We start from the raw sequence: 13,426 nt of genomic DNA on the forward strand, positions 1-13,426 counted from the left end.
GTGGCCGCGCTCTTCTGTCTGCCTGCAACACGACCCCAGATCCTGTGATGCTGCCCAAAGGGATGACTGTGGCAACCCTCGCCGACACTCAACCTATCTCTATAGTCACGCTTTGCCCTTCTTCATCGCCAGCACCTACCTCAGGTTTGGATGATTCCTTCCCTCCCCCAACCGTTCTTGGTTCTGACCTAACCGCCGCGCAGTCCGAAGCCTTACTGGCGGTCTTAGCAAAGCACAAAGCCTGTTTCTATAGCTGTTCCCCTGTGTTGAGCCAAACTTCGGTGGCTTCACACCGCATCGAAACCGATGGCTCCGCTATCATACGACGACGCCCCTATCGTGTCTCGCCGTCCGAACGGAGGGTCATTGAACAACAGGTTGCTGACATGCTTGCGCGGAAGATAATTAGACCTTCATCTAGTTCCTGGGCTTCTCCCGTGGTTCTGGTAAAAAAAATGATGGCTCCGTTCGCTTTTGCGTCGACTACCGAGCGCTCAATAAGATCACACGCAAGGACGTATATCCAATACCTCGAATCGACGACGCTTTGGACACACTGCAAGGGGCGGAATATTTCTCCAGCCTTGATCTTCGATCAGGCTATTGGCAAATTCCGATGAACGAGACTGACAAAGAAAAGACCGCATTCGCTACACCAGACAGACTTTATGAATTTAACGTGATGCCTTTTGGTCTTTGTAACGCTCCCGCCACATTTGAGCGCATGATAGATAACGTACTTCGTGGACTAAAATGGAAGACCTGCCTCTGTTATCTGGACGATATTGTCATCTTTTCGTCTAACTTCAGCCAACATCTTCATCGATTAGTCAAAGTTCTCAAGTGCCTTGCAAATGCTGGTCTCCAGATCAATACAAAAAATGCAAATTTGCAAGCAAGACTATAAAAGTATTGGGCTACGTCGTCTCCCAACCCATCCCAACCCAAGATAAGTTCATGGATACACGTTGGAAGCACGATAAACTCAATGTGGTGGCGAATGCCGTCGATGAAAACACGAGCAGTACACTGTCCGTCGGGGTGTATGAATCCATTATTAGCACCACGCAAAATACGTCCAAGATAAGGTGTTTTCACTTTCCGGAGCCGTGAACACAGATCACTACGAAGAACAGAAACGGCGGCACCGGTATCGATGAGAGCAGACGCGAGAACACCTTCAACAGTTACATAAAGCATGTTGGCCGGGCGAACAGGAGGAATTTTTGAAGACCGATAGGAAGCAGTTTCTCCTCCAAAAACTGCCACAGTTAGTTTTCCGAGTGCTGGTCGGCAAGATGGGAAGTGGGACGAAGCGGCGATGTAGAGCGCCGGTAAGGCGAAGGAGAACGACGTCTGGCCGAACGGGAACTATGAGGCAGATTGGGAGCAGCTGGAGGAGACGGTGAACGGTGCTGAGGGAACGAGTACGAACCGGGATAGTAGGAGTCTGGTCGGCGAGTGCGGTCTCTCTCGTGCTCAGCATAGCCTCGTCGTTCATCCTGCTGGCGACGGCGGCAGAAGCGAGATATATGGCCGCGTATACCACAGTAAAAACAAACGGGACGAGGTGGACGCCACTGAGGGTAGGATGGCGCAGCAAGTGCTCTGGTTCCCATCGAAGCCAAATGGTCATAGGTAACGTCAGGAGGCACGGAGGTCACGGTAGGGGTGGGGAACGAAGCAACATCCGCGTAGGTAGGTGAGGGGCGCGCTTCCGGAGCAAGATGCGTCGTGGGTGTAGTCATCGCTGTCAACTCCTGCTTTACGACCTCGCGCAAGTCGAAGGTCGGGGTTGGGGCACAGGCAGTAGGTGAACGCCGCAGGTCTAATATTTGATGCTCCTCGCGGATGATGTTGCGGATGAGAGCACGGAGATCTGAAGAATGGGGAACCTGAGGATCGCTACTGTCATGTTGAAGACGAAGAGACTGCATCTCGTCCAGGCGCTGACACGTGACAGTGACGTCTTGGACAGAAGCCGGATTTTGCACGATTAAGGCGTTGAACGCGACAGACCCAATGCCTTTTAATATGTGTCGCACGCGTTCGGCTTCCGTCATGCTAGGGTTCGCACGGCGGCACAGAGCCAAGACATCCTCTATGTATGAGGTGTAAGACTCTTGCGGAAGTTGGAGGCGCGTGCCCAGCTTCTGCTTGGCGACTTCTGCACGGCTAGACGATGAAGCGAAGACTTGCCACAGCTTGGCGGTAAACGTGGACCAATCCGCGATGTCGGATTCATGATTGAAATACCACGTCTGTGCAACACCGTTCAAGTAGAATGCGACGTGCCTCAATTTCTGGGTATCGTTCCGCTTATTGCAAGAACTCACGCGGTCGTAGTTGTCGATCCAATCGTCGACGTCATCCCCGCGGCGTCCCGCAAAGACAGGGGGATCGCGTTGAGGGCACGTCACAGTCCAAGAGGGAACCGCAGGCGGAGTCGTTTGTGCGGTAGGGTTAGAGGCGCCGGAAGAGCCGGGGTTGGAAGTGTCCATCATAGTAGGGGTAACCGGGCGCAGGCGGCGACCGGAACGTAGCTCCAGGGAGGACGGGAACGCGAGAGGACGTCGGGGTCTTGACGTACCTCCACCACTTTATAAGACCGAGACCGACCGAGCTGTCAAGCGCTTTTTATTCCAAAAAGCAAACGCCCCAGCTCATGCGCGAAGAAGTAGAAGAACAGGGAAGGTGATGATGGCTATGTACAAATGAAAAGGACGAAGTACGTTAATAGTGCTTACACTAAATATATAATACACGCCCTTTCAGGCTATCCATTCACCTCTCCCATGTCACCGGCTACCAATACTGCCCACGCATACATTTTTTCCACTTTTACACTTCTAATGCTAACGCATTAAATAAAAAATATGCGGTCCTAAGACTACCGCTGCTTCAGAAAAAAATTGAGAAGGCAAGAAAAGATAAGTTAAGCATGCCAGAATTATTGGTTGGTTTGCAACGTGTCAGCGACTGCTACAGTAAATTAGGAAGATGCGTTATATGGTAAGGCAGTAAGCTATGCTGAATTTCGAATAAATTGTATTCTGTGTTATCACCGGCATTGCACGAAAACAGGTGAAACAAAAACAAAGGTTCCAGACTACGGAGAAGATAACATTGTGCCAGAAAGACAAATGTTTTTTTTTTGCGCTCAAAATGAACATGAAGAACGGGGCAATAAGGTAACATGCAGAAAAGCTGGTTTACGCACTTTGATGTTGCAACACTTCCGAATCCGAGTAAACATTTCGGCGTGTCTCTCCTCCGTGAGCACGTGGGTGACAGCAGCCATCTTTATTTTGTGGTGTATATCACCTAGAAAACGACGCCACCCTTGATTAAAGGTAAGCTTTGTTATATTTGTCCGTTTGGTCAATGTCTTTCCGTGTTTTGTTATGTCTGTATTTTGCTTGTATCTGCAAAATACAAACCATATACAAGGGCGCTATAACGTAAAATGATTCCAAACTCCTTACGTAAAATTTACGTAACCAACGACGCAAGCATGGGGCGGTGACCCACAGCTTTGTCTGAACAACCCAATGAAACACTCTCCTCGTTTATAGGAGGTCACCTTTCTTCGCTTTCAAAACCAATAACATTGTCTACACTCAGCGGTTTTTCTTATCTAATTGGCTGACAAGAGGCGAGGAGCACGCTCAAGTGGAGAGGGTTTCAATGGGGCCGAGCCAGCACAGTGAAAATTGATAACCACATGAAGAGGGTGGTGCCGGCTTCTCCGATTGGTCCGCTTCGTCTTACTTAGCTTGTGGTGGCTGGTCGAAAATCGCGGCGGCTTGCAACGGAAGGATAATAATGCCGTTAAAACGGATCCTCAGCAAGGAAGAATTGGCAGAGCGATGGCGTATGTATGCCGAAAGGGCTCGATAACGTTTTATTGCCACGCAAAAAGGTTTATCATGCGCAAATGAATACACGCCCTACTAAAAAATCCTATTTAAATTCAAACAGGGTTATACAGGTTTAAACCGTTTTTAACAGGGACCTGTTTGACGACAAACAGGTGTAAACACGACCCGTTTACACACAAACGGGTCTGAACGGGGTCCTGTTTGGCTTGCAAATAGGTTTAAACAGGACCCCCCACACAGAAATAAGTCTAAACAGGGGCCCCGTTTATCGAACAAACGGGTTCATACCGGGCACTGGCACCAAACAGGGGCCTATTTGGCCCGCAGACAGGTTTAAACAGGAATCTCCGACACAGAAATGGGTCTAAACAGGGGACCTGTTTGGTAGTTAAACCAGTTAAACTGGCTCATACTGGTCCCACTGGCACCAAAAAGGTCTACACAGGGGCCTACTCGGCACAACAACTGGTTAGAACGGGACCTTTGTAGCTGTCGTACTGGATGAAGTCATACCATGCAATTTAATGCTTGAACAGACTTACGGTAAAATTCGATTTCAAATTGGTACACACGCGCGAGCGCTCCGCAACACCCCAACGACAGCCGCTTCGCGTCGGCGCCGCCAGAGAGGGAAAAGAAAATGGTAATACCAAGAAAAAAAAAGCCGAAGCGGGATTCGAACCCGCGTACTCCAGACCCCAAGGCAAACGTCGTAACCACTAGGCCACACAGCGCCGCTCCGAGAAAGCACGATAGTGGGCGAGAGCACGAAAGCATGGTCGCTTTCGGTGCGCCCATAAGGCGCTGCCACTGCCCCAGGGGCATGACCGGTAAAATTACAGATGACATTATTTTCCCGTTTTCTGCTGTTGCTCCGTGTTGCTGTGCGTGCGCGCTGCATTGAAGCATATGGATGTGGATGTTTAATCGTGTGTACGCTGTGCCGAGAGAAAATGTCGTGCCCCTTGTGTGCTTTGATGATCATTTAGCCCCTGGGACCGCGTAACGTAGCTCGCAGTATCTTTCGTGTGGTTCGCCGATGTCGGTTATCGTACTTATGGCCCGCTCGCGCTTTCTTTGTTCCCGGCTCATGAAAAAGCCTCTGATAATATCGCATCGGGTCACAGTGCACGCAAGAATTTGTTGAGGTATTACGTGCTGTAGTTCATCCGCAATTCAACAGTGTTTACGTCGGAAGAATCGTCGTGCAGTCGACGCCGCGACCTGAATTGTTATACTGATCACGATATGATTATTAAAGCGACCACAATGATAAATGTGTTTTTCGAATGTTCGTTGTTCATGTCGCAGTGCACATTTAGCGAACAGTTTCACGAAAAATCTTCTGTACCTTATTGGACGTTGCCAGGAGCGTTCTCATGTATTTGCTTTCTGCTATAACGTATGCTAGCGCTGGTGATTGTTTGACCTGAATGGTAAAGAAAAAAATTCAACCAGGGAAAGTTACTGCTTGTGTACATAATTTCTGTATAGGTATTTCTAGAAGTACAGCCTTCCGCATTTGTAACTATATTGCGCGAGCGTCGATCATGGGCCATTTTAGCGCCTTCGACGGCGATACTTAGCGAGACCGACAAAAGTAAGCAGAGGCGCATAAAGCACTCTCCAGCGCAAGCGTCATCTGCTAAGCTGCTTTTCTCAGGACCACGCACGCCCATTTCATATTATGCTGGTGCGATGTAGTTAAAAATGCGGGAGGCCTTACTTCAGCTAACGGCTGCGCGAGATGGTACTAGATTGTTGTGTCTGACGCATGGCCAGATTTTAGCTTGTAAGCGAATTCTCCTACATATAGTGTCGCCAGACAGGCTGTATTTCTTGTGTTGGGTGTCCTCTGTGTTTTCGTGTGTTTGTAAATGTTTGATTATTTCACAGAAACGGAGATTACAACAGCAGTGTTTCTTTTTCACCAAAACTTTTTTTTCTGCTGAAAAATAGGGCGTTTGTTATTGTAATTTCCAGTGCATCGTCCTTCGAGACAATGCTTTGTTCCACCGCATAAAGAAATTCGATTTTGGAACACTTTTCATGTGCTAAGGAATTTTCTTCGTAGTACAATTCACATTTCACTTACTACAGATGTGCGTTTGTGTGAAGCTTTTCATAGTAGATTTATGTTTGCTGCAGTTTCATTTCATGTTAAATAACCGCCCGTGATGTAACAATCAGATGTTTGCACAACTAGATGCAGCTTCGTGTAGTTGGTTGTATGAGACTTTTCAGAATGTAAGATGATCTTGTTAACTTGCAAGCTTGCAGTTTCAGCAAGGATTACAGTAAATTGAACATTTCTTATTGTTTAGAGATGTCAAGATTTCGTGAACCAGAGGCATCTCTACACCGCATAGGAACCTAAGACATTTCTGCAGCCGGAACAGCACGGCAAAGCATCTGATCTGCATGCTGCGACAAGGTGTGTACAAAACGGTCCTTGCCACTTGCACAAGCTGTAGGTTTTGTTGGTATAATTCATACCTGCGTGAACTCTCCTGAATTTTTCGTGAAGATCTCTAACGAGTATACCAGAGGGGGCACTTGCTTTAGGCCAGTTTGTTCAGATAAATTCCTTAAACAGGCTAAATCTGCAGCAGCAAGAACACTGAAAATGCGCTCTGTGATATAAAACAGTGTTGTCAGTTCTGGTGTTTCAAGTTCGCTGCTGCTTGTGTGCTGTATCTCAAGTTAAATAATGGTTAATTATCTGTGTATCGCCCTTCGCCCAGGGCGAAGGGTATCGAAGAAGGGTATCTGTGTATCGAAGGGTGTGACCACCCTTCGCCTGTTACAGACAAACACGTACCCCTCACTAACACGTTACCACAGGATCTACCCGGACACCTACCCTAGTAACATTTGCAAGATCTGTAAGACTGAGGCAGCATCGCTTCCCCACATGCTATGGGAATGTAAAAACCAATACCCGACAAATAATACCGTGACCCTCTCGTCGAGATGGCACGCCGCCCTGCGCAGCTCCCAACTCGACGACCAACTCTGGGCTACCCAGCAAGCCTGCGAGGCGGCGAAGAGGCAAGACCTCGATGTCCCCACGTGGGAGGCCTAGGCCCAGCCAGCTAAACTGCTGGTTTAAATAAAAGTTTGTTCCTCCTATCTGTGTATCAATGCAACAGTGTGGGTGCTGAGAGGAAGCTTTAAAATATGTGTGCTATCTCGCCAATAAAAAATTTTTGTCTGCAGAATTTTTACAAAATATAAAGTTCACAGGTTGGCATGTATGACATAATGTACAGCACTGCTGCTATCAATATGCCATATTCATAACTTGCAGTGTCGGTCTACTTGAATCGCATATTTTGAATCTGGCCTACCTTCAGTTTAATCACTTCATTTAAGTAGCCTCTGAGTTAAATGTAATTGGAGGCTATTGTAGAAATGCATGATGTGCTCCCTACTGACTGCATTGTGACAATTTTTTTAGGGACCATCTTGTGAGGCACGCATATCCTTTCATATCTTGCTATGATTTGCCCGACAAAAGCAGCAGGGCTTTGGTTACCTTTGTTATTACGCATTCTTGTAGACTTCCGTTTCTCTCTCTTCTAACATACATGCATGCGCAAATTCTGTGTTCTTAATTATATTTCCGTAAGTTGTCCTAATTGTGTATTACATGTTAAAAAAATTTGGGGGGAGCGAGGTTATTGATTCCCATAATACTAGAGAGAACGGGACCTCAGAACAAAAGGCCACAAAAGGTGGCTTAAAGTGTTCGAAGCTCAGAATTTAACATTCTGTCTCCTAAAGCACTGCCAGTATGAAACTGTTTCTAATTGCTTTGTTTTTATAAGCTAGCTGCCTGATTTGCAGCCACATTGTGAGAGAGTAGTTTTTTTCTTCTTTTGTTTGAGTTCTTTTGTTTAATGTTCTCCTTTTTAGTTCAGAAATTTTTTCCTACCACCGCACGCGATACTCCAACTGGCGCCTATGAGGTATGTTTATATAATAAATAAGTAAATTCCTGAGGCGTGCAACAAACCACGCAAATCAGTCCCTAAAAAGCCATAAAGAGGATCTATTATTTGCAGCAGCTACCTCAGTCATACTGTGCTCACTGGCGCACTGACAAAAACCATTGCAGCAGTAAAGCACTACTCTAAACATTTCCCTTTCAACATTTTTAACTCTCATATGCTGTCTTCTCCAAATCATGTTGAGTGCATCTGGAATGTTTCGGCAATTGTTTTTACCTCAGCCATTATGCAAAGCAATCATGCAAAGCTTCAGCTTGTTGACTGTTGCTTATTTATACCTAGCCTGATCTGTGGAGTTGATTGTATGCTTTTTTTGCATACCTGCCATGGTTGCTTAGTGGCTATGGCGTTGAGCTTCTAAGCGCGAGATCTCGGGCTGAAATCGTGGCCATGGCGGCTGCCTTTCCAAGGGGGTGAATTGCGAAAACACCTGTGTACTTGGATTTAGGTCACGTTAAAGAACCTCAGGTGGTCCAAATTATTCCGGAGTCCCTCACTACGGCGTGCTTCATGATCAGGCTGTGGTTCTGGCATGTAAAACCCCATAATGTAATTTAATTTTTTACACAAAAACTAAGGTGGCTTTTAATGATGCCACCTTTTCAAATTACTGCATAACCACAAGTTTGTCGAAATAATTGAACAAATGTCATCAGTCTTCTGTAAAAGCAAACTTGTCTTGTACAGCAGCTCGAATAAGCCATTTTCAGTGCAATAGCAGGCTTAGGATGTTGCCAGAAAATTGTGTCGCATAAGGATGTGCTGCATCGGAAGGCACGTTTCTTGCTCATTGTATCCATTGTAGCATTATCTCGTCTCTATGTTCCTTTCGATGGTATTCACTGTGCACACATACTAAAGAGATTAAGGAACAGGCAGATGGAGCATCCACAGCGCACGCATACCAAGGAAGTCACGGTCAGACAGAGAGCGATAGAGCACAGCACGCTTTCACTCTGTCGCTTATTTCCCTCACGTGTGTTCATTGTGAGCACCACCAAAATGAACAGTTACCGACTTGCCCAAGCTTCAAATCTTGTGCTTGGTGTTTTTTGTTTACAAAATGCCCATAAGTAAGTCATAGTGGTGGTGATTTTTGCAGGTATGGAAAAGGCTTATTCAATTCCAGAGCAGCTTCATTTGTTCTAGGCATAGTAAAGAACTTGCCAGTGTTTATTTCAAAGGCTGAATTGGATAGGAAACCATTGTGGTATTCCTAATGCGACCCTTTTGCATTAAGTTTGTGCAGATGCTTGAAGCTTGTACTAGGTTGATGAAAATAGGGTTGAAGCTATAGAAGCATGTTTGTCAAAATGTAGTGAATGCTTCCCGGTAGAAATCTGGAGTTATGCTTCTTGGGGCACTTATTGGTTAGCCTTATCGGGTAATGCAATTAGCCTTATCGATGATATAATTTTGCAGGGTCTGCAGGATGGCCAGCGTTACAAAAACATTAACATCATTGTAAGAATACATGTTCTGCAATAATATTAGGATTGCCCTTCCCCCAAGTGACAACGCTTGCTTACACTATATCTGGGATAAACCAGGTTTACTCAGCCAGACAGCCATCCGTGCATGAGGGGGAGGGGTGGCAGCAAAAAAAGGGCTTTCTAGTAATCTTCAAGTAGATGTCTCATACATCAGATCTTTCTTACTGTGCATGCTATGTTGCTCAAAGTCAACTTAGCTATGGGTACAATGTCTGCATTTTATTACTGTTTATGCCTAATGAAGGTTGCTTTGTTCAGTGTCGCTTTCTATATTGTTTCTCTTATAGCACTAAGCTCACTTGTTTTAATGCTGCTATAGGTATGGCTGGGCCTGGAGATGAAGTGTAAGCAGACCATGCTATGCTGAGGATTGGTGCCAATCTTCACATTCGAGTTGTTCCCACGACAGTCAAGCACCACTGTATTTTGCTTCATTGGCAAGGTAATATGATATGGTGAGCTTGCACTTCAATATTGGTATTGAAAAATATAAAGTAAAAGACACAAGAGTTGGCCTTTATGACAGATATACTCATGTTCTTTTTTTAAAGAGCTCTTTTAGCACTGTTCTTTATGGGCATGTTATCAAAGGATGCTTATACTCCTTTATTGCAAACTGCCGTGGAGCTAGTTTATGTGTTAAACTAGCACTCTTTCACCAAGAAAAAGTCCAGTTTTTACTCGCAGAGCGATATGGTGTAAAGGACGAAAGGGGTGGAATAGATCAATCTGAATGCATGTTGCTGACACAAATACAAAAAGGGCGCATGGCATGGCTAGCGCAATTTGTTTTACAGTGATGATAAGCAGTCTCAATGTCTAATAATTCTATTGATGGGGAGCTAACACACTGGTTCCCCGTCATTTGAATAAGGAAAGCTTCACATATCTCTGAAGCACTCGGGTCCATATATTTTGTCACAATCAAGTGGTTTTTAAATATGGGTGCACTTGCACTGCGAGCAGTGCAATACGAATGCCAACTGACCCACACATCAAGTTTGCGTGGTCACGCAGCCTGTCATTTATACATTTGGCTTGTTTAGCCAATGTAGCATCTACTGCACAATAATGGTATGTGATAGACACTGCACCTGTGTACTCTACATGCATTTTTTGCATGCTTTTTTTCACAGGCAGCAATGCAGGACTTTTCATTATTTATGTGCCTACACAACAAACCAAGGCTTGTTCTGGGCCGAGAAAGAATTCTAGGAAAAGCCTACATGCTGCAACTTTTCTCCGCACGAAACTAGCTTGGCTCGTTGGGTTGGGTTAAATGGTTCAATGGGTTTTGGAGCCCATACTGGTTCCTTGCTCACACTAAGGTGCATAAGCTTGTAGGCTGTGCTTCTGTAATTTGTAAAGCTCACTGACAGTGCAGGTGCGGGCCTCATCTTCGCAAGGAAGCTGACTGACGGCACCTTCCACGGAGCAGATGACTCGGGTTGAGTGAGGCACCAGTGTTGGTGTTTGTTCCCTTGTGCAAAACAGCAGCTTTAGGTGCAATGTATTTGTAGGAAGACAAGTTACACATAACTTCCATGGTTTTAGTGGGCGCATTTCTCTTGGGGCATCAAGCTTTTTTTTTTGCAACTGTCTGCATGGGTGCTTCAGTAGCATTGGCGTGGAGTTGGCATAGAGTTGTGCATTCAAGAACTTCTGAACAATGACCTGCTGTAGTTAGCGCTGTGAAGATTGCATCGTCTACCAAGTCTTTGGTTTTCTGTTGGTGTACTTGTAATCGTGCTGTCAGTAATTTCTCGGCTTGCCGAATTATCTTGAGGCCCCACACTGAAGCTATCGATGTCTTCAAGTGCAGACTTTTTCGGATAAGGTTCTTCGCTTTGCAAATGTGGTTGTAGGAAAGGTGGCACTCACAGGTGCCTATTCTAGACATTGAAACAAGCCAGCGAATCTTAGTTGCGTCTTGTCCATAGTGTATAGCAGTTAGTCAAGGGTTGAGAAAATTGCTCTCAGTGGTAGCACGCTGGTAGTAACTTGGTCACTGACCACATCATCATCATGTTACCTGAGTAGATGAATTTTTGTTGAAGCTATGAGAAAATTTCTACAGAAGTTATGGATAACACATTTTAGCCAAGGCACATTGGTTCGTCTTACTCATGTCCAGATTAGAAATCTATAAGTGCCACCTTTCCTTCAACCAGACTTACAAAGCTAAGAACCTTGTCCCGAAAAGTCGGCACTTTAAGACATCAGTAGCGTCAGTGTGGAGCCTCCGGATAATTCGGCCAGCCGGGAAAAAAATTACTAATAGCAAGAGTTCAAGAATGCTGACAGAAAATCAAGGGCTTGAAAAGTGACACACTTGCAAGATGCCAACTAGAGCAGGCTATTCATGTCATCTCGGTCATATAGCTCTATGTCCACTTCACAGCGACGCTAGGGGACCACCTGTGCAAACTGTCGCAAGAAAGCTTGACATATTAAAACAAAAAAAAAAGCTTGTTTACACCAAGAAGTTAACTTCTGCTTGTCTTCCTGCAAGCCCACTAAACCTCAAACTGCCATTTTGTGCAAAGGACTGAACTTCAACACTGCAGGATACTTCACGATATCCTGGTGAGAGTAACCTGCTCCGTGGAACATGCCTTCAGTCAGCTCCTTCTGAAGTAAAAGAAAAGGTCCACGTGCGTAGCTGCCATGGTGTAACCCTAGAAGTTTCTGCTCTGCAACTTGAGCTTTTTTTTCGGTGACCACAATTTCATTATTATGAAACGGAATGCATTAACAGGTTCAAACTCAGGGTAATGTCTTTATCTGCATGACTGTGGACAAAAACTGATGAAAGGAGGCGCAATGCGACTATTGAACCTGTCCAGGGGACAGGGAGGTCAAGAAGTTTTAAATCCAGTTGCATAGGCTAACAATTGCAAGGCAAACTGCTGCAATTGCGTGAAAAAGTACCATGCACTTCTTACTTCAAGGAATAGTGCCAATATTTTTCAGCTGTAGTTAGCACCATGTATGTACACTGCACGTATAAGTTGAGTTAAATGTAAGGAAGTTATTGCAGAATACGCCATTTAAAACTAATGGCCATAATTTTGGCATTAGTAGATCTTTGCTCAGACCATCTGACAATTTCTTGAAAGTATGAAATTTTTGTTTACATAGCTGCTGTCAGCATATTCTATTTAGCATTTGGTCTTATGCATATACTGTTTGCTCTAAAAAAATTAAATTCTTGAGTTTCACATGCTAAAACCACGATATGATTATTAGGCATGCTGTAGTAGGGGACTCCGGATTATCCCTTGAACCCTTGTTAACTCAAACTCTGATATCTCAACATATCAGTTAAGTCGAAAATTTTTTCGTGGCTCGGTGTCGACTTTATGTATATTTGACCTCTTATCTAGCAGTGCTTCTGTGCTGTGCTCCGGATTTCTCGAAATCTTGACTGCAACACTGTAGGGAAAATGTTATCACCAATGGTTTCCATACGTTGTACGCAGCTGCGATATCTCCAAAAGTTTCAAGATCGCAAGTTTGTAGCAAATTCTGCTTCATTCTGCGCCATTCTTGTCATCCGTTGTTCACGGCCGGCGGAGATCTCATGGGTAATCCGGGCAGACTGTTTCTCTGACCCCTGACAAAATTCAATGAGCATGATAAGGCCTCCCGCTTTTTAACTATATTACATGAGAACACTGTAATATGGTTGTGCATCATCCTGAACAGGACATCGCATTAGACGACTTTTGCACAGTATAGTGCTTGGTGCACCTCAGAGTACTTCTACATGTCTCGCTGATTATTGCGCCTTAAAGGTGCTAAAACGATGCGTGATGGACGCTCGCACAATATGGATGAAAATGCGGGAGGCTGTACACCTGAGCACCACAACATGCATGCTCATGTGTACGCATAGAGTTGTCAGCTTGCTTATTTCCTGTGCTCTGTGTTTCTGTGTGGATCTGCGCGCTAGGCCATACCGTGTGCTGTGCCGTATGTTTGGTATGTTATTGGTATTTTCTTCATTAACAAGGTCAAGGCCATGATCTTGTAGCAA

General features: G+C 45.2%; 1 protein-coding gene across 1 annotated transcript in view; it reads right to left on the reverse strand.

Annotated features, from left to right (window-relative positions):
* Window positions 1–13,426, reverse strand: part of LOC125943472 (uncharacterized) — a 77,218-nt gene that overhangs the window by 49,515 nt on the left and 14,277 nt on the right. Inside the window, exon 3 of the mRNA XM_049662805.1 lies at window positions 3,221–3,342. Coding sequence (XP_049518762.1) covers window positions 3,221–3,342 — 122 coding nt within the window. The remainder of the gene's footprint in view (window positions 1–3,220; window positions 3,343–13,426) is intronic.

This window comes from Dermacentor silvarum, chromosome 2, assembly GCF_013339745.2.
Source record: "Dermacentor silvarum isolate Dsil-2018 chromosome 2, BIME_Dsil_1.4, whole genome shotgun sequence".
NCBI lineage: Eukaryota > Metazoa > Arthropoda > Arachnida > Ixodida > Ixodidae > Dermacentor > Dermacentor silvarum.